At 37.4% G+C, this 22,932-nt stretch overlaps 1 protein-coding gene across 1 annotated transcript; it reads left to right on the top strand.

Moving 5' to 3' along the window:
* Positions 1 to 2,704: 2,704 nt before the first annotated feature.
* On the top strand, positions 2,705 to 20,282 carry LOC113120208 (NACHT, LRR and PYD domains-containing protein 12-like; the record flags this gene model as incomplete). Its single annotated transcript, XM_026290142.1, has 8 exons — positions 2,705 to 2,730; positions 2,923 to 4,710; positions 4,949 to 5,122; positions 9,737 to 9,910; positions 15,595 to 15,768; positions 17,994 to 18,167; positions 19,023 to 19,196; positions 20,020 to 20,282. Coding segments are annotated over 8 exons (2,691 nt in total), but the record flags the coding sequence as incomplete, so codon positions are not given.
* Positions 20,283 to 22,932: the final 2,650 nt, after the last annotated feature.

Raw genomic sequence — 22,932 nt, 5'->3', positions numbered from 1 at the left:
CCAACATGTATTTGACATTATCCTTTTTGACCATTTGCTGACCTGGATGGAGAAAAAATAAATAAATGATATGATTTTTTTTTTTTAGAAATTGTATACAATCTAAATTATATATAATATACAAAGCATCATAAGATGAATGCCATTCATATTTGTATAATTAAAATTGTAAAGAAAAAAACAGCACCAAACATAGCTTATACAAGTTATCAGATTGAACTGTTTTAAAAACACTCTGTTTTAAATGTAAAACTGAAGTAGAGTATATGACAAAAAGACGAAGGGCTTGATTAGTCTACTTGATGCATAGTCTAACCATAAACAGGATTTCCGTCTGTAATAAATAAATGGCTGTGCATAATAATACATAATATATAAAAGTTAAATTCAACGCTGTAACGAAATGATAGAATTCATACACACATCTATATGCAGTATATATGTATCCACCTTTTGCTTTGATTACTGCTTTGCACACTCTTGGCATTCTCTTGATGAGCTTCAAGAGGTAGTCACCTGAAATGGTCTTCCAACAGTCTTGAAGGAGTTCCCCGAGAGATGCTTAGCACTTGTTGGCCCTTTTGCCTTCTGTCTGCGATCAGAGGAGCACTAATGTTTAAAGCCACTTAAAGAGGAAACTCATGAACAGGAAACTCTCAGACAGCGAATATTTCAGAACACCGCTTTAGTTGTGTTTTTCCCCTTCATTGTTCCTGGTGTTCCTTATATGGTCTTTTCCTGTCCTCATTTAGTTTAATTAATCATTTAGTTTTTTTTAATTATCCCTTGCATTTAAGTTTGTGCTGTCTGTGCTAACTGTCAAGGTCAAACCTGGTGTTACCTGTGCTCCTGTCTCCCCCTTGGATTTCCTTGGATATTGGTTTAAAAAGACTATTGTTGTCTACTTTCCAGAGTGAGAGCGTGGCATTTATACCTTATTACACTTTTCTTTTCTTTTTTTTTAACCCTCAGATGTTTCCAGTAAAGAAGACCAGCAAAAAAGTGACATGTGACATGCATCAGCACTTCTCTTGATTCCCATCTTTATTAAATATTCAAACACTGATCGTTAGTCAGAGCTATAAATGTGTGGATGAAGTTATTATATTAAATAGCCTAAATTAAGTGATTACTAGTTTTGTCTCAGGACAAAAATACTTGGGCTTGGGGTGAAATTTTTATACTGTGTGATGGCTTGTATAACATTATTTTTTTGTTGCCAAAAGAGAACCACAAAAATCTTCTCCAAGTGGGAAGGAAATAAAACTTGTACTAGTCTCTGTCTCATGACAGAAGTGGATAAGCTGCATTCTCTCAAAACAAGTCTGGCAACATTTGCGTCCAGAAATGAAAGCACTCTGAGAGTTCTACTGTGTGCCATTTTTCAGCGGGACACAAGCTTTCTTTAAAAAGAGAAAAACCGAGGATTGTGTTAAACAGTACAATTTGTAGGTGACTTTGTGGGAATTTACATGATGAAACACTACATGGGAAACTGTGAAAATGTTGGGAACCGGTTTGATTTTGATCAGAGTGGGTGAACATTAGTCAGGTGAGCTGCTGTCCACTTCCTCATAAAGTAACAATTATAAGAAGGTGTTTTAAAAACTTAAAAATTAAGTATTTACACAAAGATTTCTCATGTCAAATGTACTTACTGGTAGAGATGTGGGCCATATATTCTTGTGTATCGGTACAAAATAGGAAACATCACTTTTAAACATCCAAATGTTATAGAAGCCACAATTTTGAAAACAAACAAACAATATTTCCCTGTAATTTCATTTAATCATTTTAATTAAACATTTAAATAAACAAATTGTAAACAAACTGGAAAACTTATTCAAGTGTGAAGTTCAAGTAAATTAACAATGATATTTAAATACATTGTCAGTGTTTCTGACTCGTCAGATATACACACGCAGCTTCATTCAGACTTTATGAATCATGGAGGACAAAGAAACATTCAGCGATGAAGATTTTTCTTCAGAATGCAGGTACATCAAAATCCTTATATGATCATAATGTTATAGAAGATACATTTTATGTCTTATAATATGGTATTGTGCGATAGGCTAATGATAATATATTCTGAGTGGTTTTCTAATATTCCTAATTATGAATTCAGATGCTGTGGTCTCTGTGACATCATCCTTGTGCAGTGTTATCATTCTTCAACATTTCTAAAGCTTCTCATGTATAGACCGAATTCTCTGTGTAAAGTTTATATGGCATGTAATATCAATGATATTAATTCTTGTCTTTATAATATTATGTCTTTTCCATTGTGTTTGTTCTATTATTTTGGTTCCACAGTGAGATATCAAGGTCACTGGATTCCAAACGTGTGTCCATGAAGAGTGACAGGTCTAAAAACAACATTCTATCATTTGATGGAAAAGACATATCAACAGATCTGTGGTATAACTTTTCTGTCTAGATTAAATTAAATTAAATTACATTTATGCATTTAGCAGACGCTTTTATCCAAAGCAACTTAAAGTGCATTCAGGCTATACATTTTTACCTATCATGTGTTCCCGGGGAATCAAACCCCCAACCTTGTGTGCTTCTGACTAACTGATTATCTGTTTAAGTGGACACTTTTCTATTATTTTACCATCAATTCCACAGGCATAGATCAAACTCACCGAAGCACAGTGCCATAAAGAGTGAAGCATCTATGAAAACATCAGTAATTTTCAATGGGGAAAACAAATCAAATCTGAGGTATAACATTTCTAGGTTTAAGATAGATAGAAAATTTTATTAATTTTTCCACTTGGCCCAAATGCTGAATGTGTGATAACATCTATGCTTCTTTACACTGTAATGACATCATTAGATTAGCAGGTGTCACTTTAAATTAAATTTTACCGCTTTAATTCATGTAGTAATTTCTTATTTTAATCTTTATCTCAGTGACTCTCAACTGGCCCAAAGCATAATCATATCAAATCTGGTGAAGAAGTTTGAGCGTCTATCTGAAGGAACAGCAAAGCAGGAAAACCCAACACTCCTGAATGAGATCTACACAGAGCTCTACATCACAGAGAGTGAGAGAGGAGAGATCAGTAATGAGCATGAAGTGAGACAGATTGAGGCACAATCCAGGAGAGCAGCAACAGAGGACACACCAATCAAATGCAATGACATCTTTAGAACTTTACCTGGACAAGAAAAACCCATCAGAACTGTGCTGACAAAGGGAGTCGCTGGCATTGGAAAAACAGTCTCTGTGCAGAAGTTGATCCTTGACTGGGCTGAAGGGAAAGAGAATCAGGACGTCCAGCTCATATTTCCACTTCCTTTCAGAGAAATCAACCTGATGAAAGACAAAACACTCAGTCTTTCAGATCTTCTTCATGTATTTTACCCTGAAACCAAAGATATGGAAATATCTAGTGATGAATATAAAGTGTTGTTCATCTTTGATGGTCTGGATGAGTGTCGCCTGTCTCTGGATTTTCAGAGCGATGTGAGGTTGTGTGATGTAAGTGAATCAGCTTCAGTGGATGTGCTGCTGATGAACCTCATTGTGGGGAATCTGCTTCCCTCTGCTCTCATCTGGATCACCTCCAGACCAGCAGCAGCTGATCTCATCCCCTCTGAGTGTGTCCATCGAGTGACAGAGGTACGAGGCTTCAATGATCCACAGAAGGAGGAATACTTCAGGAAGAGAATCAGTGATCAGAGTCTGGCGAATACAATCATCTCACACCTGAAGTCTTCAAGGAGCCTCTACATCATGTGCCACATCCCAGTGTTCTGCTGGATCTCAGCCGCTGTTCTGGAGAAGATGTTGAGTGAAGCAGAGAGTGGAGAGATTCCCAAGACTCTCACTCAAATGTACACACACTTCCTGATCCTTCAGACCAACATCAAGCAAGAAAAGGACTATGAGAATACAGTCAAAGATGAAGATATGATCCTCAAACTGGGGAAACTGGCTTTTCAGCAGCTTGTGAAAGGCAACCTGATTTTCTATGAGGAAGACCTGAGAGAGTGTGGCATTGAAGAGACAGAAGCAGCAGTGTACTCAGGATTGTGCACTCAGATCTTCAGAGAGGAGTTTGGCTTGAACCAGGGGAAAGTCTTCTGTTTTGTTCATTTGAGCATCCAGGAACATCTAGCAGCTCTATATGCACATCTGTCCCTTATGAAAAAAAACAGAAATGTGTTTATTACTCTTTCTTCTAGTCCTTTGAAGCATTTGAAGAAGGCTTTAAATGTTTCACCATCTGAGCTGCATAAGAGAGCTGTGGAAAAGGCCTTGAAGAGTAAAAATGGACATCTGGACCTTTTTTTGCGTTTTCTTCTGGGTCTCTCATTGGAGTCCAATCAGACTCTCTTACGAGAACTACTGACACAGACAGGAAGCTGCTCTTACAACAATGAGGAAACGGTTAAGTACATCAAGCAGAAGATCAAGAGGAATCGCTCTCCAGAGAGATCCATCAATCTGTTCCACTGTCTGAATGAACTGGGTGATGATTCACTGATTCAGGAGATTCAAGATTATCTGAAATCTGGAAAAATAAAAGAAACCAAACTCTCATCTTCACAGTGGTCAGCTCTGGTTTATGTGTTGCTGACATCAGAGCAGAAGATGGATGTTTTCAAACTAAAACTGTTCATTGGATCCCAAAATACAGCAGATGAAGTTCTTCAGAAGCTGCTGCCTGTGGTCAAAGAATCCAAATTAGTTCAGTAAGTTCCATGGACAACAATCACTTCAATGATAAAACATGATCCCATGGACATGATTTTGACTTTAGAGTGCATATTACCAAAGCAAAAAAAAAAACTAAGCACCTGAGTAGATTGAAAACTGACAGCAGGTTTTTTTTTTTTAGATGCTGCATGATTAGGACTGTTAAACATATTTTACATGTTATTCTGTAGTCGCAGCTTGTATCAGTTCACCATGCATCTTCAATCTCTGCAGGTTGATGGATTGTGGTGTTACATATGAAGGTTGTGCTGCTCTGGCTTCAGCTCTAAAATCAAACCCCTCACACATGAGAAATATGAATCTGTCACTAAATAAAGTAGGAGCATCAGGAGTGAAGCTGCTCTCTGATGGACTGAAGGATCCTCACTGTAAACTGGAAAAGCTGCGGTAAGACTGGTGGTAAAATTCTCAATTTTCTTCTTATTGCAAAGGATCTTTTTACAGTACTAATACTACTCATTTAATTCTGTACACACTAGGGGTTGATTTTCGTCCGATTTTTTTTTTTTTTAAGGGTCATTATATTTCTCACAGATTTCTGCTCATTCTAAATCAGATACAGATAAAGTATCACAGTAAAGATTACATTCATATGCATGTGAATAAATTCTACCTGGCAGTGTCTCTCTACTAGTAAAGCTGTGGGATCTATTTATTAAGAAATATATACTTTTCAGTTTCTATGCTATTTTATTGAGAAATCACAGAACAGAGTTTATACATTTCCACGCTGAATGATTGTACTGTTTATAGTCTATGTGTGTGCATTACAGTGCAGCAGTGCATTAGATAAGAACGGCAGTTAACTTACCTATACAATAAGCTGTTTAAAATGTGCATGCTCCCATTCAATTTTGAGCATCCAGTAATATAATCATATATGTCTTGTGGAGCCTTTAAGAGTATACATTTATTTGTCATTTCAACTGTTTGGAAACAGAGTATAAATGTGGAAGTCCTTCAAAGATTTCTTATCCTGTTGCACCCTCTATAGAACCAGTGAATAGTCGACATCAAGCTTAAAGTTTCATGGCAGACCATTGAAATTGACTAGTTGATTAGTCAGTGCAACCCCTAGTACAGTATGGAATGGAATGGAAAGTAATGGCAGTGCGTCCACACGCAGCGGCTTCTCTTTGTCCCGACAGAATGGTGTTTTTGTACGTCGTCATTGCGTCTACCTGTCTTTAAGTGCGCATACAGTCATGAGTTTCTGCTGGATGTCCACAGAACTGCATTTTTACTGTTGAACTCTGCATACGTGGAACAGCTGCGGAATCTCAGACTGCTCCAGAGGCCTATACCATCAATGACCCCCACTACTGCATCTCGCCCACAGGGGAGGCGCCACAAGCGGCATGAGAGGAAGCAAAAGAGGGGTAAGCGTGGAGGTATCCAGGCTAGGCTAATGGCTAACCCACACAAGCCATCTATCCCCACCATTGTACTGGCTAACGTACGCTCTTTGACCAGTAAACTGGACTACATCTGACTGTAAGAGACTGTTGTGTTTTTGTATTCACGGAAACATGGCTCAGCAAACAGTGTTCCAGACTGCGCTATTCAGCTCAACCAGCTAATGTGCAATCGAGCGGACAGAGCTCTCATCACGGGAGGAAAAAAACGCGTTTCAGTTTACATTCTCCCGAACAACATCAACTGCAACAGGAACGATGCATTAAATGAACTGTACCAACACATCAGTGAGCAGCAGACAGCACACCCTGATGCTTTTCTCATCATTGCTGAGGATTTCAACCATGCTGACTTAAAGAGTGTGTTTCCAAAAATACACCAATACATTAACTTTACAACACGAGGTAATAACATTTTAGACTTTGTTTACACCACACAGAGAGGAGCTTACAAAGCCCTCCTCCACCTCTGACCTCAGACAACATCACTGTCATGCTAATGACTGCATACAGACCGCTCAATAAAAGTAGCCAAACCAGTTCAAAAACAGATTCAAGTGTGACCGGAAGTATTGTCTGGGGCTCTTCAAGACTGCTTTGACACAACTGACTGGAATATGTTTAAGCAGGCTGCCACATGCAATAACACCACTGACCTCCAGGAGTACTCAGAGACTGTCACTGACTACATCAACAAGTGTATTGATGATGTAGCAGTCACAAAAACCATCATTGTCCGTGCTAACCAGAAGCCGTGGATGACAGGGTAGGTCTACAGACTCCTGAAGACACGGAATGCTGCCTTCTGAGCTTGAGATGAGGTCAGCCTGAGGACAGCCAGGGCAAACCTGTCCCGTGGCATCAGAGATGCTAAGAGACAGCACTGCAGGAGGATAGCCCATCAATTCAGTGTCAGCAGAGACACTTGGAGCCTGCGGCAGGGGATACAGACCATTATGGACTACAAACCCCCACCGCAGACCTGTGACAGCAACATCTCTCTGCTGAATGAGCTGAACACCTTCTTCGCTCACTTTGTGCAACAAAACAGCACCACTGCACAGAAGACTCCACCTCCTCCTGGCGACCAGATATTGATGCTGACCCCGGACAGTGTGAGGAGATCTTTCAGCAGGATCAATGCACGCAAAGCTCCAGGAGCTGGCTCCCTGGAGCCCAAGACCGGTTGCCCACTGAAGCTAAGCAGGGCTGAGCCTGGTCAGTACCTGGCTGGGAGACCTCTAAGAAAAATAGGTTGCTGCTGGAAGAGGTGCTAGTGAGGCCAGCAGGGGGTGCTCATCCTGTGGTCTGTGTGGGTCCTAGCGCCCCAGTGTAGTGATGGGGACACTATACTGTCAACAAGCACCGTCCTTCGGATGAGACGTTAAACCGAGGTCTTATGTGGTCATTAAAAACCTCGGCATCCTAGCTCAATTCGCCCATTGCCCTGTGACCATCATGGCCTCCTAACAATCCCCATATCTGCTGATTGGCTTCATCACTCCGTCTCCTCTCCATCAGTAAGCTGGTGTGTGGTGGGCGTTCTGGCGCAATATGGCTGCCGTCGCATCATTCAGGTGGATGCTGCACACTGGTGGTGGATGAGGAGATACCCCCTGACTATGTAAGCGCTTTGAGTGTCTAGAAAAGTGCTATATAAATGTAAGGAATTATTGAACCGATGGTCATTCTACTACCTCATCAATCAGTTAAATAAAATAACTGCTCTTGAGCCCTTTGTCACTTTAATCAGCCTGAATAACCTTTTTTGCACTAAAAATCTATTTATCTGCACTGTTTGTTCACTTCACTGGTTTGCACTCTATCTGCCATGTGCCTTGCACTGCTTTATTTAACTTTATTTTGAATTGTATTTTAAGTCTTTTTTTTTTTTTACATTCCCTTATTTTATAGCTGTATCTTAAATTTTATTTTTGATCTAGATTTTAAGGCTCTGCTGTAAGTGTTATCTGTATGCACCGGGGGTCTGAGAGTAACGCAATTTCAATTCTCTGTATGTACGTACTGTACATGTGGAAGAATTGACAATAAAGCAGACTTGACTTGACTTGACTTGACACACTCTACAGTCAACCTCTTTCAAACACTAATGTGTTTTTTTTGTGTGCACGCTCTAGTTTGCAGCATTTGTAGCTCAGCTCAGTGTCAGTAGGGGCTTTCCCACCACATAGTTCTACTCAGGAACTCCATTCTAGGAGCTAGTCAGCAGGATGGGCCCTAGAGAAACAGTTTCTCCCTTGGGCTGTTTTACTGGTTGTATTAGCACTAGAATCTGGATCTCTGAAGCGGCTGACAGCCATGTCTTTATGTGTGGCATTTACAAAAGTAAACAACTGGTGAATAGAGGACGGTGTGATCTGAGCTGTTTTGAGTTCTGAGCTGAAAAGAGGCAGTGGTGTTTGATACCATTTTTCATATTATTGAAAATATAATACAGTGATGATAAGTAGCCAAGGCGAGTAGGCTGTTCTTCGATTTGCAGAATTACTGGAACTGTGTCCTCCTCCCAAGTCAAACTTGCCTTGTCTGAATTACCAAGGATGCAAGTCCAAATCCTTGCGTACTTGGTATGGAGAAGCGGCTTATAAAATGGATCCTCCATTGTGACAGCCTCTAATGGCCAATCGGAAGTGTTTACTGTCAGTTAGTCTTTCTTTTTGTTTTAAAGTTAATTGAGTTTAATACCTTTGAAAAAGTAGTTAATCCCAAGATATCTTAATTTCCTAATGCCAGTCCTGAGTTATGTAGAAAGTGTTCAGGTTATTTTATGAGTAAGATTGATGTTTTATATGCATGTACAGTATTCCTAGCATTTATTGGGTCTCCTTCACTAAGCATGCATATGCAGAAATTTGTAAGTGAAACCTGTGTACAAACGTTTTTGCGAACGAATCATGATTCACTTAAACTTTTCATAATAAAATATATTCTGAGTTTAAGAAAAAATAGGAACAACTAAGTACACATATGCAGAGCTATCACACTCTGGCTGTTCTTAATAAGCTATATGATCTATGCATATACTGTACACATAGGCAATATATAGGCTAGTTAAGACAAAATATTTGTTTTTAATCTTAGGATAATAGTTATAATATTTAATCTAAAAGGAAATAGTAAGAAAACGTATTGTTATTGAATGTAGCTCGAGCTGCGAGGTTTCTCTAAATAACAGCGCAAGTACAGCCAGCTAATCGGAGCTTTGTAAAATGGGTCTGTATAAAAGGCATTATAAAAGACACACGTTTTATGAATTAGGTGGAAAGTTTTCTTGGAGAGTTTGAATGTGTATATACATATGAATAATCTATACAATTACCCATTGTCCCTCTAATTCTTCCAAACCTGTAGCTGACAATGTCCAGTTTACCAATTTTCAACCAAAATAAATTTATTGTAAAGCGTCCTTGAGCCTGGGAAAGGCTCTATATATTTTTTTTGTTTTGTTTGGTTTACTTGATTACTATGCTCTTTGAGCAGTAGAAATGTGCTTTATATGAAAAAGTGTCCTTTTTTGGGCCCAACTGAGAATGCAAACCCAGAATAGTGTCATTATTCTCCACAGGTTGGGTAAGTGTGGTGTCACAGATGAAGCATGTGCTGCTCTGGCTTCAGCTCTGAGATCAAACCCCTCACACCTGAGAGAACTGGATCTGTCACTGAATAAACTAGGAGACTCGGGACTGAATCTGCTCTCTGATGGACTGAAGGATCCTCACTGTAGACTGGAAACACTGCGGTAAGATGAATAAACATTCTCCTCCATTTTGCTCGCATGGCAGTATGAACAAAATTAAGATGAAAATGTAAAGTGTCCTGTCATATAATTGAAGTTGTTTTAAACTTTATTACATAATGTATTGTCTATAGTTATGATGATAGTTTAAGGTGGTGGATAATATGAAACTGACAACTGCTATAAATCATACGAATGTATTGGGGATTCAGGGGTATTTACATAAAAATGTAATGATTCTGGCATTTTCTATGATATTGAAATGATCACCATGTAGAAGCAGGTCTGCACCATTAGACTCTTTGTTTCCTGGTGTGGTATGGGCAAAGCAACTTGGATCCATTACACTGTCCTATGGCTTCAGTGCTGGAGTTCCTATTGAGTCAGTTTTCTGTAGTTGTGGCCCCAGCCAGTCTTGATTTTATCTAGCAGTGATTGCTGCTATATCATTTGATGATAGGAGGTGTCTCCATTGGGCAACACTCTCTGGTTTCCTGTTTTCTACAAGGGCTGTGATGGCTTAGACCTTTCTGCCCTGTGTGAATTAATTCATAGGAGTTATCAGTTGCTGTAGAACAGGAGTGTCCAAAGTCCGGCCCGTGGATGAATTTCAAACAGCTTGCAGCATGTCTGTTAAAATATAAGTGGCCCACAAAGCATAATTTACAAATGAAAACAGAAAACAGAAGAACCATTGCAACAAATATACAATTAGAATAGCCTACTTTTCAAACCACAAATCTCCAACATTTACAATGGATTTACTGTATTAACACTAACTGAGGTATTGTGCCAGAAATGTAAAATATTCTTATCAGATTTTATTATATTATTAATGTTGACATGTAGGCCAAATTATAGACATTTTGTTATAATCAGTTTTGTGCATTTCTGTTTATATTGGTATAAGGGACCAAGCGTTGCAGCGTCTCATTCCTATTATGGGAACCAAACGTGATGGTTTCATTTCAGGTTTGCAGTAATGCATAAAAACATTTAGCTTTTATTGAATGCTAAATAAAACAAAACCTATTAAAATATTTTTTTAATGTACAGGACTGAATAATAAAGAGGTATTTGCATAATAACATTAGTTATTACACATAAACTGGCAACTGCAGTTGCATAAATAATGCTATGAGAAGCCTATCCAAAATTGTGTCTATGTAATTAATTAGCGATATTAGATTCTAGTTTACTGAACTGTATGAGATCAAAATCCAATCTTCAAATTGTAACCATGCTGATAATTGGGATAATAAACTGTCATTTGAAGAGAAAATTTAAGGCAATAACACTTTACCATCATATTAAGAGGCTGTGTTAACAATAAGTGGCACGGCACGTTATTCACAGAATATAAAACTTGAGCTCGAGCCCCGGCCCTTCAATCGGCAAAACTAAAATGCCTTTTTGGTCCAATGTACCTACGGAGGAAACCCCATGTCCAGTGGCAACTGGGACAGTAAATCAGGGAATTTGACTCCATCCCAGGCCTCCTCTGTTGCTGCAGACACCACCCAATTCATGTGTCCACCAGACTGCTAAACTCTTTGGCTCTTTCAGTGGTTTGAATTGGGTTATACTTAAAAAATAAATCAAAATCCTCAGACTGTGAACGGCAAAATAATCAAATGAAGTATCAAGAAGTACAGTATTGTTCAAAATAATAGCAGTACAATGTGACTAACCAGAATAATCAAGGTTTTTCGTATATTTTTTTATTGCTACATGGCAAACAAGTTACCAGTAGGTTCAGTAGATTCTCAGAAAACAAATGAGACCCAGCATTCATGATATGCACGCTCTTAAGGCTGTGCAATTGGGCAATTAGTTGAATTAGTTGAAAGGGGTGTGTTCAAAAAAATAGCAGTGTGGCATTCAATCACTGAGGTCATCAATTTTGTGAAGAAACAGATGTGAATCAGGTGGCCCCTATTTAAGGATGAAGCCAACACTTGTTGAACATGCATTTGAAAGCTGAGGAAAATGGGTCGTTCAAGACATTGTTCAGAAGAACAGCGTACTTTGATTAAAAAGTTGATTAGAGAGGGGAAAACCTATAAAGAGGTGCAAAAAATGATAGGCTGTTCAGCTAAAATGATCTCCAATGCCTTAAAATGGAGAGCAAAACCAGAGAGACGTGGAAGAAAACGGAAGACAACCATCAAAATGGATAGAAGAATAACCAGAATGGCAAAGGCTCAGCCAATGATCACCTCCAGGATGATCAAAGACAGTCTGGAGTTACCTGTAAGTACTGTGACAGTTAGAAGACGTCTGTGTGAAGCTAATCTATTTTCAAGAATCCCCCGCAAAGTCCCTCTGTTAAAAAAAAGGCATGTGCAGAAGAGGTTACAATTTGCCAAAGAACACATCAACTGGCCTAAAGAGAAATGGAGGAACATTTTGTGGACTGATGAGAGTAAAATTGTTCTTTTTGGGTCCAAGGGCCACAGGCAGTTTGTGAGACGACCCCCAAACTCTGAATTCAAGCCACAGTACACAGTGAAGACAGTGAAGCATGGAGGTGCAAGCATCATGATATGGGCATGTTTCTCCTACTATGGTGTTGGGCCTATTTATCGCATACCAGGGATCATGGATCAGTTTGCATATGTTAAAATACTTGAAGAGGTCATGTTGCCCTATGCTGAAGAGGACATGCCCTTGAAATGGTTGTTTCAACAAGACAATGACCCAAAACACACTAGTAAACGGGCAAAGTCTTGGTTCCAAACCAACAAAATTAATGTTATGGAGTGGCCAGCCCAATCTCCAGACCTTAATCCAATTGAGAACTTGTGGGGTGATATCAAAAATGCTGTTTCTGAAGCAAAACCAAGAAATGTGAATGAATTGTGGAATGTTGTTAAAGAATCATGGAGTGGAATAACAGCTGAGAGGTGCCACAAGTTGGTTGACTCCATGCCACACAGATGTCAAGCAGTTTTAAAAAAACTGTGGTCATACAACTAAATATTAGTTTAGTGATTCACAGGATTGCTAAATCCCAGAAAAAAAAAAAAATGTTTGTACAAAATAGTTTTGAGTTTGTACAGTCAAAGGTAGACACTGCTATTTTTTTGAACACACCCCTTTCAACTAATTGCCCAATTGCACAGCCTTAAGAGCGTGCATATCATGAATGCTGGGTCTTGTTTGTTTTCTGAGAATCTACTGAACCTACTGGTAACTTGTTTGCCACGTAGCAATAAAAAATATACTAAAAACCTTGATTATTCTGGTTAGTCACATTGTACTGCTATTATTTTGAACAATACTGTATGAAGGCATTCACTGTCTCTATCATCTTTCCCTGAATCCCTCTCTCTCTCACCCTGCACACTGAGTTTCTCTGCAATATGAAATAAGCACTTTTCTATATTAATTATGCAGCCATCAATTGTATGTCCCAATGATCACAGTCCTACTACTGATGACCTTATAAATCACAAAAGCACATATTTTTCTAAGAGTATAGCTAGCATGTTTAGTTTCGCTAATAGCTTAAACTGTACCTGAAGGTTCCTGCTCTGACTCAAAAGCTGAACTGTACACCCCTTTTTTTTTAGATTTTATCTATTGTAAGTCGCTTTGAATGAAAGCGTCCATCTGCCAAATGATTATGTAAATATTACGGTGGAACAGTTCAACTTTTTCACAGTTCGGTTTGTTTCACGGTTTTAGAGTCACGGTTTCAGTACCGTTGTATATGCTATGTTTATGGAAAAACTATACTTCAAAAATATATAATATTTTATATATATATATATATATATATATATATATATATATATATATATATATAGTAGTATATATTATCTATTATTATTAAGAATATTCTATCAAATCATTTGAATCAGTTCAGGAGTTCGGAGCAGGTTCGCGATTCATTTCAGTCAGTTCGGGAGTTCTTAGCGGGTTTGCGAATCATTTGAGTCAGTTTGGGAGTTTGTAGCGGAATCGCGAATCATTTGAGCCAGTTTGGGGATTATTTTCGAATCATTTGAGTCAGTTTGGGAATCGCGAATCATTTGATTCAGTTCTGGAGTTCGTAGAGGGATTGCGAATCATTTTAGTCATTTCGGGAGTTCAAAGCGGGTTTCACGAATCATTTGAGCCAGTTTGGGAGTTCAAAGCGGGTTCGCGAATCATTTGAGTCAGATTGGGAGTTCAAAGCGGGTTCGCGAATTATTTGATTCAGATTGGGGATCACAAATCATTTGAATCAGTTCGATAGTTCTTAGCGTGTTCACGAATCATTTGAGTCAGTTTGGGAATCGCGAATCATTTGAATCAGTTCGGAAGTTCGGAGCGGGATCGCGAATCATTTGAATCAGTTCAGGAGTTCGTAGCGGGACCGCGAATCATTTGAGTCAATTCGGGAGTTCAGATCGGGTTCGCGAATCATTTGAGTCAGTTTGGGGTTCGCAAATCATAGCTGTATATGGATATGCATTTTTAACTAGTAGCTAGTTCTAATTACGTTTTCCAAGAGTGTAACTTGTTTTTTTTGTTTTACTGATGTGCCTTTTAACAGTATGAAGTATATTCAAAAACTAAATAAATCGTGCCTAAAAAGTGCAGGCATGTAGGCTAATGTAAAGTTACATGATGAAGTCATACTAGTGCCCGTGTGTATTTTGAGTGTATTCTTTCACTGCATTATTCGGTGTATTCAAATACATTTATGAAGTCATGTCAATGATCACAAAATTCAAGATATGGGGGTTAGAAAATGTATATATTTATATCATTTTATGTAGTTAATCAATATCACACAAAGAGTGCCATTTCAATTTTTTCTCCAAAAATCTGCATGATTATAATGTGATATTAAGTTACTACAAATAATAATTAAATTACAAATACAAAATGTTGCAGAATAATGTAATATATGTATGAATAATAGCCTAAAGAACCTTTGTGCCAAAAGGGTTATTTTTTGTCATTATAGAACCTTTTTAGCATAAAAGGTTCTTTGGAGTTGAGTAAAGAACCTTATGGTTCTATATAGAACCCCAATGAACCCTTTTTTCTAAGAGTGTGGTGAACCGAGCGGTTCGGATTTTTCAGTGAACCGTCCCATCCCTAGTAAATATAAATGTAATTCTGACCGACCTGCCCCCTTACTGGCGAACATGGCTGGGATTTTGCAGCAATTTGCTGTGTCTGTGGCCAGGGCTTTTCTCCTTTTTATTCGTTCCGTCTCTGCTCCTCTTTTGCACTTATAGCTCCATTTTTTGCGCGATTTTCTAAGATAAAGCCTGCCTCTGGATATAACCAATTAGGCAATGCTTCGCTGATGTTTGGTCATGTGGTAGTGTCATTTTCACTCCGTGATCTACTGATTCGTAGATTCATAAAATCATCAATTAATTCACAGTTGCATAACAGCCTATTGCACGTCAGCCTGATCAACTGCACAGCGGCAGCCGGCAGGCCAGAATGACCGCCAATCGTGATTTATACTCTTCTCCTCCAAGGCCTGTCTGTGGTACTTTTTTTAATATTCAGACTAATACTGAACACCCTCTAGCACCATGTAGAAGATAGTCTGAACCTTAGACTGGACCTGTTAGCCATACTGTGTATTTAGTCTCTCTTTCTGATTGTGAAGTTCCTGCTTATATAATCTGTAGATCCTGAACTGAGAGACTGAAGGGTGTCATTGTTCTCTACAGGTTGAGTGATTGTGGAGTCACAGATGAAGGTTGTGCTGCTCTGACTTCAGCTCTGAGATCAAACCCCTCACACCTGAAGGAACTGGATCTGTCAATGAATAAATTAGGGGCGTCAGGACTGAATCTGCTCTCTGATGGACTGAAAGATCCTCTCTGTATTCTGGAGATACTGCGGTAAGACTGACTGAATGTCTCAACCGCCTCACCCATTTATTTCTGTGGTCTGTATGAATTAAATTAAAATTAAATCTTAAAGTGTCCTTTCAGAAAATTGAAGAGAATGCTGTTTTAATCTTCACTACATTCTTTCCAAAATTTTAAAGTCATTTTACAATGTAGGATTTTCCTATATAATATAATGAGTGGATGATGTGACAGCAACAACTGCTTTATGTCATACAGATGTGTGTTGGGGATTTGGGGGTATGTACATAAAATTGTAATTATTCTTACTTCTATTAGGGCTGTAAAATCGATGAATCACGATTAATATTTTTTTATTTCACCTTGTTTCTATGTCAACATGTTACCCTTGACACTATACACTGCAACCACAAAAACAATGTATGACAGATTTCACTTTTTAGTTTTTCCTTTTTTTCAGCAAAATATTAACAAACTTGTTAACTGTCAACAACTGTCTGATATTATGATTCTCAAATATGTGTAAGTGTATGTGTTTTGTAATTTTCTTTATAATTATCTTTTTAATTGATCTATAATGTGTGAGGGATACCGCCATGTTAGTTTGCGCAGCAATTTAGAGAGTCATATCTGGCAGATTTACAACATGTACATTTATACATTTCTGCACAAAATACAATTTAATTTAAACGAAAATTATATGAGTGATGCTGAGGGGCTCTGTGGCTCTTTAGGATTTTGAACAGTGCCCAGAGTGGCAGCTGGGATCCCCAGACAGCGTCGGTTGTGCAGCCAGTGTTCGTAAACTCGTGTGTGAATTTTAAAGACAATTTTAAAGACAATTTTAAAGCGTTGCACTTGTCCCAGCACTCTTAAGGCTGGATTAGACTCTTGTTTCAGAGGTTGAATTGTCAAAGATGACTTTTGAAAGAGCAAAGAGGACACCATAAGCTATGCTGATAGTTAGTCTTTTCTAAGGCCTAGGTTCATGAGTCATGGTTCACTGCTGGCACAATTGTATTATGCAAAAACAAACTTTTATTTTGGAAGCGATAAATCATGATCCATCCCTGCTTTCTATGATATTGGAATGATTTCCATCAATCAGCATGTAGAAGCAGGTCTTCACTGTTTTCCTTTATTTGGTTGCACAGTTTTTAAGTGGTCCACCACTGTATTTTATTTCTCTAATACATAAAATAAGTAAACTTGACTGAAGTTCTTGTGAAGAGAAGAATTGATTGAAGGCAGCAGTGTAGCTCAGTTGTTCAGCAGTGATGTTAACATGCCTTCAAAGAATCTGAACCCTACTAATATATATATATATATATATATATATATATATATATATATATATATATATATATATATATATATATATATATTTATATATATATATTATTGGCACACAGAAAACTGGACAGAAGCAGCCATCAAGTGTTAGAGAGTATTTTAGGTCATTGCATGTACAGGGTTTTGGTCAAATAATTAAAACCTTTCTGGATTTAGTAGTAAGAAAATGACTGCTTATCCATTTTTTGTATCAACTATGCATTATTTATGAATTAGTATGTTTCATCCGGCCACTATGAAACATAGAGCTGAACACCTTTACCATTACAGTGAAATCTAACTCCATGTTTCCTAATGACATTTCCCAAGGGTTACATGTATAGGGTGTAACGCAAAGGTCTTAGTACTGAGCCTTGCGGTGCTCCATACTAAACAAAGTGATTGATGTGATACTTATTTATTATTAGGACTGTGACAATAAATTGATGAATTGTGATTTATGGATCGATTCTGAGATTTGCCAAATGCATCGCAATTCTCACAGAATCTATTCTTAGCATAGTTTTTTAACAGCAGATTGCACTCTAATCTCATTTTTAGCCATGCACTCAAATGCTCAAGAAGAAGAGCACTTGTGCATTCAGTCACGTAATGTGTGTGTGTGTGTGTGTGTGTGTGTGTGTGTGTATATGTGTGTCTTTGTGTTCACTACTCACTGCTTACTCGCAGTGTGTGTGTGCGTGTGCAAGTGTGTGTGTGTGCGTGTGTGTGCACTTGGATGGGTAAAATGAAAAGCACAAATTCCAACTGTGGGTTGCTATACTTGACCTACACATCACATCACAATAGACCGGACCTGTTACCTGTGTTGTGGATTTGGTCTCTCTTTCTGATGAAGTTCCTGCTGATCTGAGCTGTAGATCCTGAACTGAGAGACTGAAGGGTGTCATTGTTCTCTACAGGTTGAGTTATTGTGGAGTCACAGATGAAGGTTGTGCTGCTCTGGCTTCAGCTCTGAGATCAATCCCCTCACACCTGAGAGAACTGGATGTGTCTGGAAATGAACTAGAAGACTCAGGAGTGAATCTGCTTACGGCTGGACTGAAAGATCCTATCTGTAAACTGGAGATACTGCGGTAAGATTGTAGTAATGTGTTAACATTCTCTTTCATTTTCCTTCTATGAATAATGAACAAAATTAAAACCAAATCTAATCAAGACTAACAATATCTCCTGTCTAGGGGTGTAGCAATATTCCAATGCCACAGTTTGGTTAATATCAAATAACTGGTTTGGTTCTGTTTGATGTGAGAGCAGGGTTCATGTCATGGCATCAGCAATGCTAAAGAACACTAGATTCATTTTTAAATTAACAACAACAACAACAACAACAATTTAACTAGGGCTGGACAAGTTAATGAGTTATTATCGCTTTAATGCATGAATTAATTATTATTATTATTTTGAAAGTATATTGCTCACTCGCTCTGAATTCACATACAATCAAACCATGGGTCACAGGAGGGTGGGATGTTGATCAGTACTGGCTTGGGATGGGTGTCAAGACGCCTCTCAACCAATGAGAGCATTTGGGGAGTAAAGGATTTGATAATTTTCATTTATTTATTTTTACCTAGTAAGAAAACTACTTATGGTCGTTCTACTTTTGAATTTGGTGCTCCTAATGACTGGAAAGTGCTACAAAAGTTATTGAAACTAGAGGCAAATATTTCAGACTTTGCATTTTAAAAAAATACTAGTGAGTGTTTTTACCTCAACTTGTAAATGTTTTAACATATGTTTTTTTTAATGTATTTATTTATTTTATGTGCCTTATGTGTATTGTTATGTATGTTAGTGTGTCTTTCAGGAGATATGTACTCTCCTGCCAGGCTGTTATATAATAACAAATAAGATAAACAAATAAATAAGAACCCGTTCTTAATGACTTGCCTGGTTAAATAAAGGTTAAATTAAATTGTTCTCTACAGGTTGAGTGATTGTGGAGTCACAGATGAAGGTTGTGCTGCTCTGGCTTCAGCTCTGAGATCAAACCCCTCACACCTGAAAGAACTGGATCTGACTGGAAATAAACTAAGAGACTCTGATGTAAAGCTGCTCTCTGCTCTGAAGGATAATCCACCTTATAAACTGGAAACGCTTAAGTGAGTAGTGATTTATAATTAAAAGTTGATACAGTTTCTTCTTAGGTTACTCTCATAGTTACTGTAATAATTACTTACAGACATGTTTAATAAGAGTTTGAGTCTGTTTATAGGCAATATTGTGATTAAAATGTATCTCATGTAAACAATACTTTGTTCAAATTTGTTATTGAGCTCATAATTGTAGTAACCATGTACAATGTTTACATGCCAGAACAAACAGGCATGTAAACACCTTAATCATGTTCAAATCACTAAACTCTGTCAAAAACTTGCTGCCACTCTGCTCCTTATCTTCATCCAGAGCTGGCATGGATAATGCAATGGAAACCCCATTTGCAATGCCATTATCTCATTTCAGTTTCATTACAGTGCCAAATAACCATCCAGTACATATATAGAAATTAGTTTAGCGTTTGACTTAAGTAGATTAAAACAGCGACCAGTATACTGTAAAACTAACCACATATGAGTGATCACAATAATGAAAACAGCATGTAAACTGGAGTGAAGATATGTCCTGTACAGATCTTACTGTGATCTTGTCCTTCCATCATTGGTGCACATATAAACATATATGTTTTTCAATACCCAAAATTAAGTATTTTGAGAAAATCTCAATTGTAAAAGCAGATTTTGGTGAATATTTCCAATATTATAAAACTTACCCAAGTACAGAAACAGGACATTCATAGTGGATAAGGGTCAAGGGTCATCATTCTCGGTGGTTTGGATGCAAAATCAAAATCTGAATGAGTTTTAAAATTGTTTGTTATCTCTGACAAATAGTGCAAATACTTTTTGTCTTGTGTTTTACTTTCAGGTTTTAGATGTTAGTCTGATCTTCTCTGGATCAGCTGATGGTGAATAAAGAGACACTACAGACAGATCACATTCATCAGAATCAACAGACACAAACCCATAGTGATCATCACACACGTGTAACTTTCAAGAATCATCCTGTTGTTAATTCAAAGTCAAACAATGAAACCTGAAACCTATTTATTCCTATAAACAATATATAAACACTTATAAGCTACTACTAAATATTGTAGAAACTTAATTTTCTGTAAAGTTGCTTTGTAATGATTTGTAGGTTGCACTTTATTTTACAGTACGTGTACTAACATGTACTTATAGTGTACTTACAGTGTATTTATCTAAGAAAGTTCTTGTAATACAAGGTAACTACGCGGGTAGGGTTAGGTTTAGGGGTAGGTTCAGGGTTAGTACCTAGTTATTACATAGTTATTGTAATTACTATAATAAGTACATAGTATGTACATGAGGAACAGGACTGTAAAATAAAGTGCTACCGATTTGTATTGTAAAAAGCGCTATACAAATAAACTTGAATTGAATTGAACAATATTACATTACAATATTAACAGTTGTTTGTGAAAATATACTTTCAGAAAGAAAGGTACAAAACTTGACCTTTTAGGGTACAAGTGGCCATCAAATGGTGTAGTACCCTAAAGTGTACCGTTTTGTACCACTACTTACATGTACAACATTTTACCTTATAACTTTGTACCATTTAAGAGCAAAGATGACCATTGTATTTAAGGACTGAAATATTACCAAATCCTTCTAAAGGAACTACTAATTACTTGGATCAGCATTCTAAATCATAACTCCCTAATACTGACTGATGTCATTTTTTAGCTTTTGAGATATATGTAAAGTTTTGGATAGTAAATTAAATTAAATTAAATTAAATTAATGGATTTAGCAGATGCTTTTATCCAAAGCGACTTGCAGTGCATTCATGCTAACATTTTTTACCTATCATGTAGGATAGTAATGACTCAAGTGTTACTACATCCTTCTGAAGAAATAATTAATAATTATTTGCATCAGTATTCTAAGATCATGGTAACCCATTAATAATGATTTAAGTGTTGCCAAATCTAGCAACTCTACTAACCATGAACTTACAAATACTTTAAAAATTTATAAAGACTTCAGTAATTACTTGAGTTATCACGGACTAGAATAGTGTTCCCAAAAATGTTAATTATTTTAGGAGGATGTAGTAAAACCTGAATCACTACTATCCAATATTTAACAAAACCCTCAAAATCTTACTCATGTGTTCTTCATTAATGATGGATCAGTATTCTAAAGTGTTACCTTGAGTTCTGTTTTCAGTTTTTGCAGGTTCCATCTGTGAATTACCCTTTCTATGTTTTTCTGCCTTTGTCCCAATGTGGATTAGGCTACTGTTTTTTTGGACTTTTAAATAAAAGCTGCACTTGGATCTTCTTGTTTAAGAACATTCTGTGACAAAAAGAAATAAACAAAACTAGAAAGCGTGCCCTCTGGTGTCTATACACAGAGACATTACGTTATCCACGGTTTTTGTGTTGCAAACTTTAATTACTAAAACTGAAACTATTCTATATACAAACTCAATAGAAATGTTCACAAAAAACTAAACTAAAATTAAGAAAATTATTAATGAAACGAAAATAAAAAAGAAACTTAATTTTATAGCAAAATTGAAAACGACATTAAAATAAAAGCGAATTTTAAAATGCAAAACAACCTTTGGTGCCTGAAGAGGGGGATTCCTAGATGAGGTGACAGGTACTCGGTTGAGTTTTTCTGAGTCTTATGTTTGATTTTTTTTTTTTACTCTTTTGAATGTTTAAATAGGCAAGGCTTAAAAACACGTGCAAATGATAAGCTTTTCGTGATGATGCACAGGTGCCCGTAAACTGTCCTGAGCGTCTTTTTAGGCTGGCCTCTGCCAGTCGATTGAGATCGCCAGGGGCCCCCCTCACCCATGGGACCCTATAATCTTCACCACCTTTCACCAAACTAGCGATGGCCCTTCTTATGGATGGATGGTAAATTGTACATTTTGTACTGTGGTGATGGTGGACAGGGTCTTAAATGTTCATCTTATAAATCCAAAAGAGAAGCAGCTGTGTTTTGTTCAATAAATTAAAAAAATGGCTTATGACTGCTTTGAACTGCAATTCTAAGCCTGTTAAGATAAGGTTAGTTACTTTTTGCTAGTTTATAGCTATCCTATTGATTTACTTGATACTTTTTAGCCTTTGGGCTGTTAATGAAGGAAGTGAACTCGGCAGTGAAGCAGTCAGTGAGGAAGTACTTAATTAACAAGCAGTACTGAAGCAGCAGCAGAAGACTTACTCACGTCTGCATGAGTCCACCGAGCAAAGAGACACTGACAGTCAGATGCAAGTGCTGATGGTATGTACTCTAAGCACTCCTTCACCACAGTCTGTCACTCTCTCTGTCACCTTAATCTACTGGATCTTTTTGCTGCCTTTGACACTGTAACCCACCAGATCCTCTTATCCACCCTTTAAGATATAGGACATCAGAGGAACCGTATGTTGTATAACAGCATTCCCATGTGTCATCAGCTACTGCTGCTCTGAGCTTCTCTGATTTTGATAGTGATGTTGTGATGTGATTTCATTTTGTTCAGAGACTTACCAAGCCAAATGAAGAGTTTATGTTTATAGAAAACACATGAACATAAAACAAGGTGGCTGACAGAAACTGTTTACTGATTTTTTTTCCCCTTACAATATGCTGCTGTATGTATGTGAATTAATAGTGAAATAATAATAATAATGAGAAAACTGAAAATAATACATTTTCCTTAAAGGTTCACATCATCAAGAGTAAATCCATGTATGTACAGTAAATTAAAATATCTGCTGGACAGTGGTTTTCAGCATTTTCAGTCTCCATT

This window comes from Carassius auratus, chromosome 19, assembly GCF_003368295.1.
Source record: "Carassius auratus strain Wakin chromosome 19, ASM336829v1, whole genome shotgun sequence".
NCBI classification, from domain to species: Eukaryota; Metazoa; Chordata; class Actinopteri; order Cypriniformes; family Cyprinidae; genus Carassius; species Carassius auratus.
The sequence above is the reverse complement of the archived record's forward strand: the minus strand, read 5'-3'. Positions and strand labels throughout refer to the sequence as shown.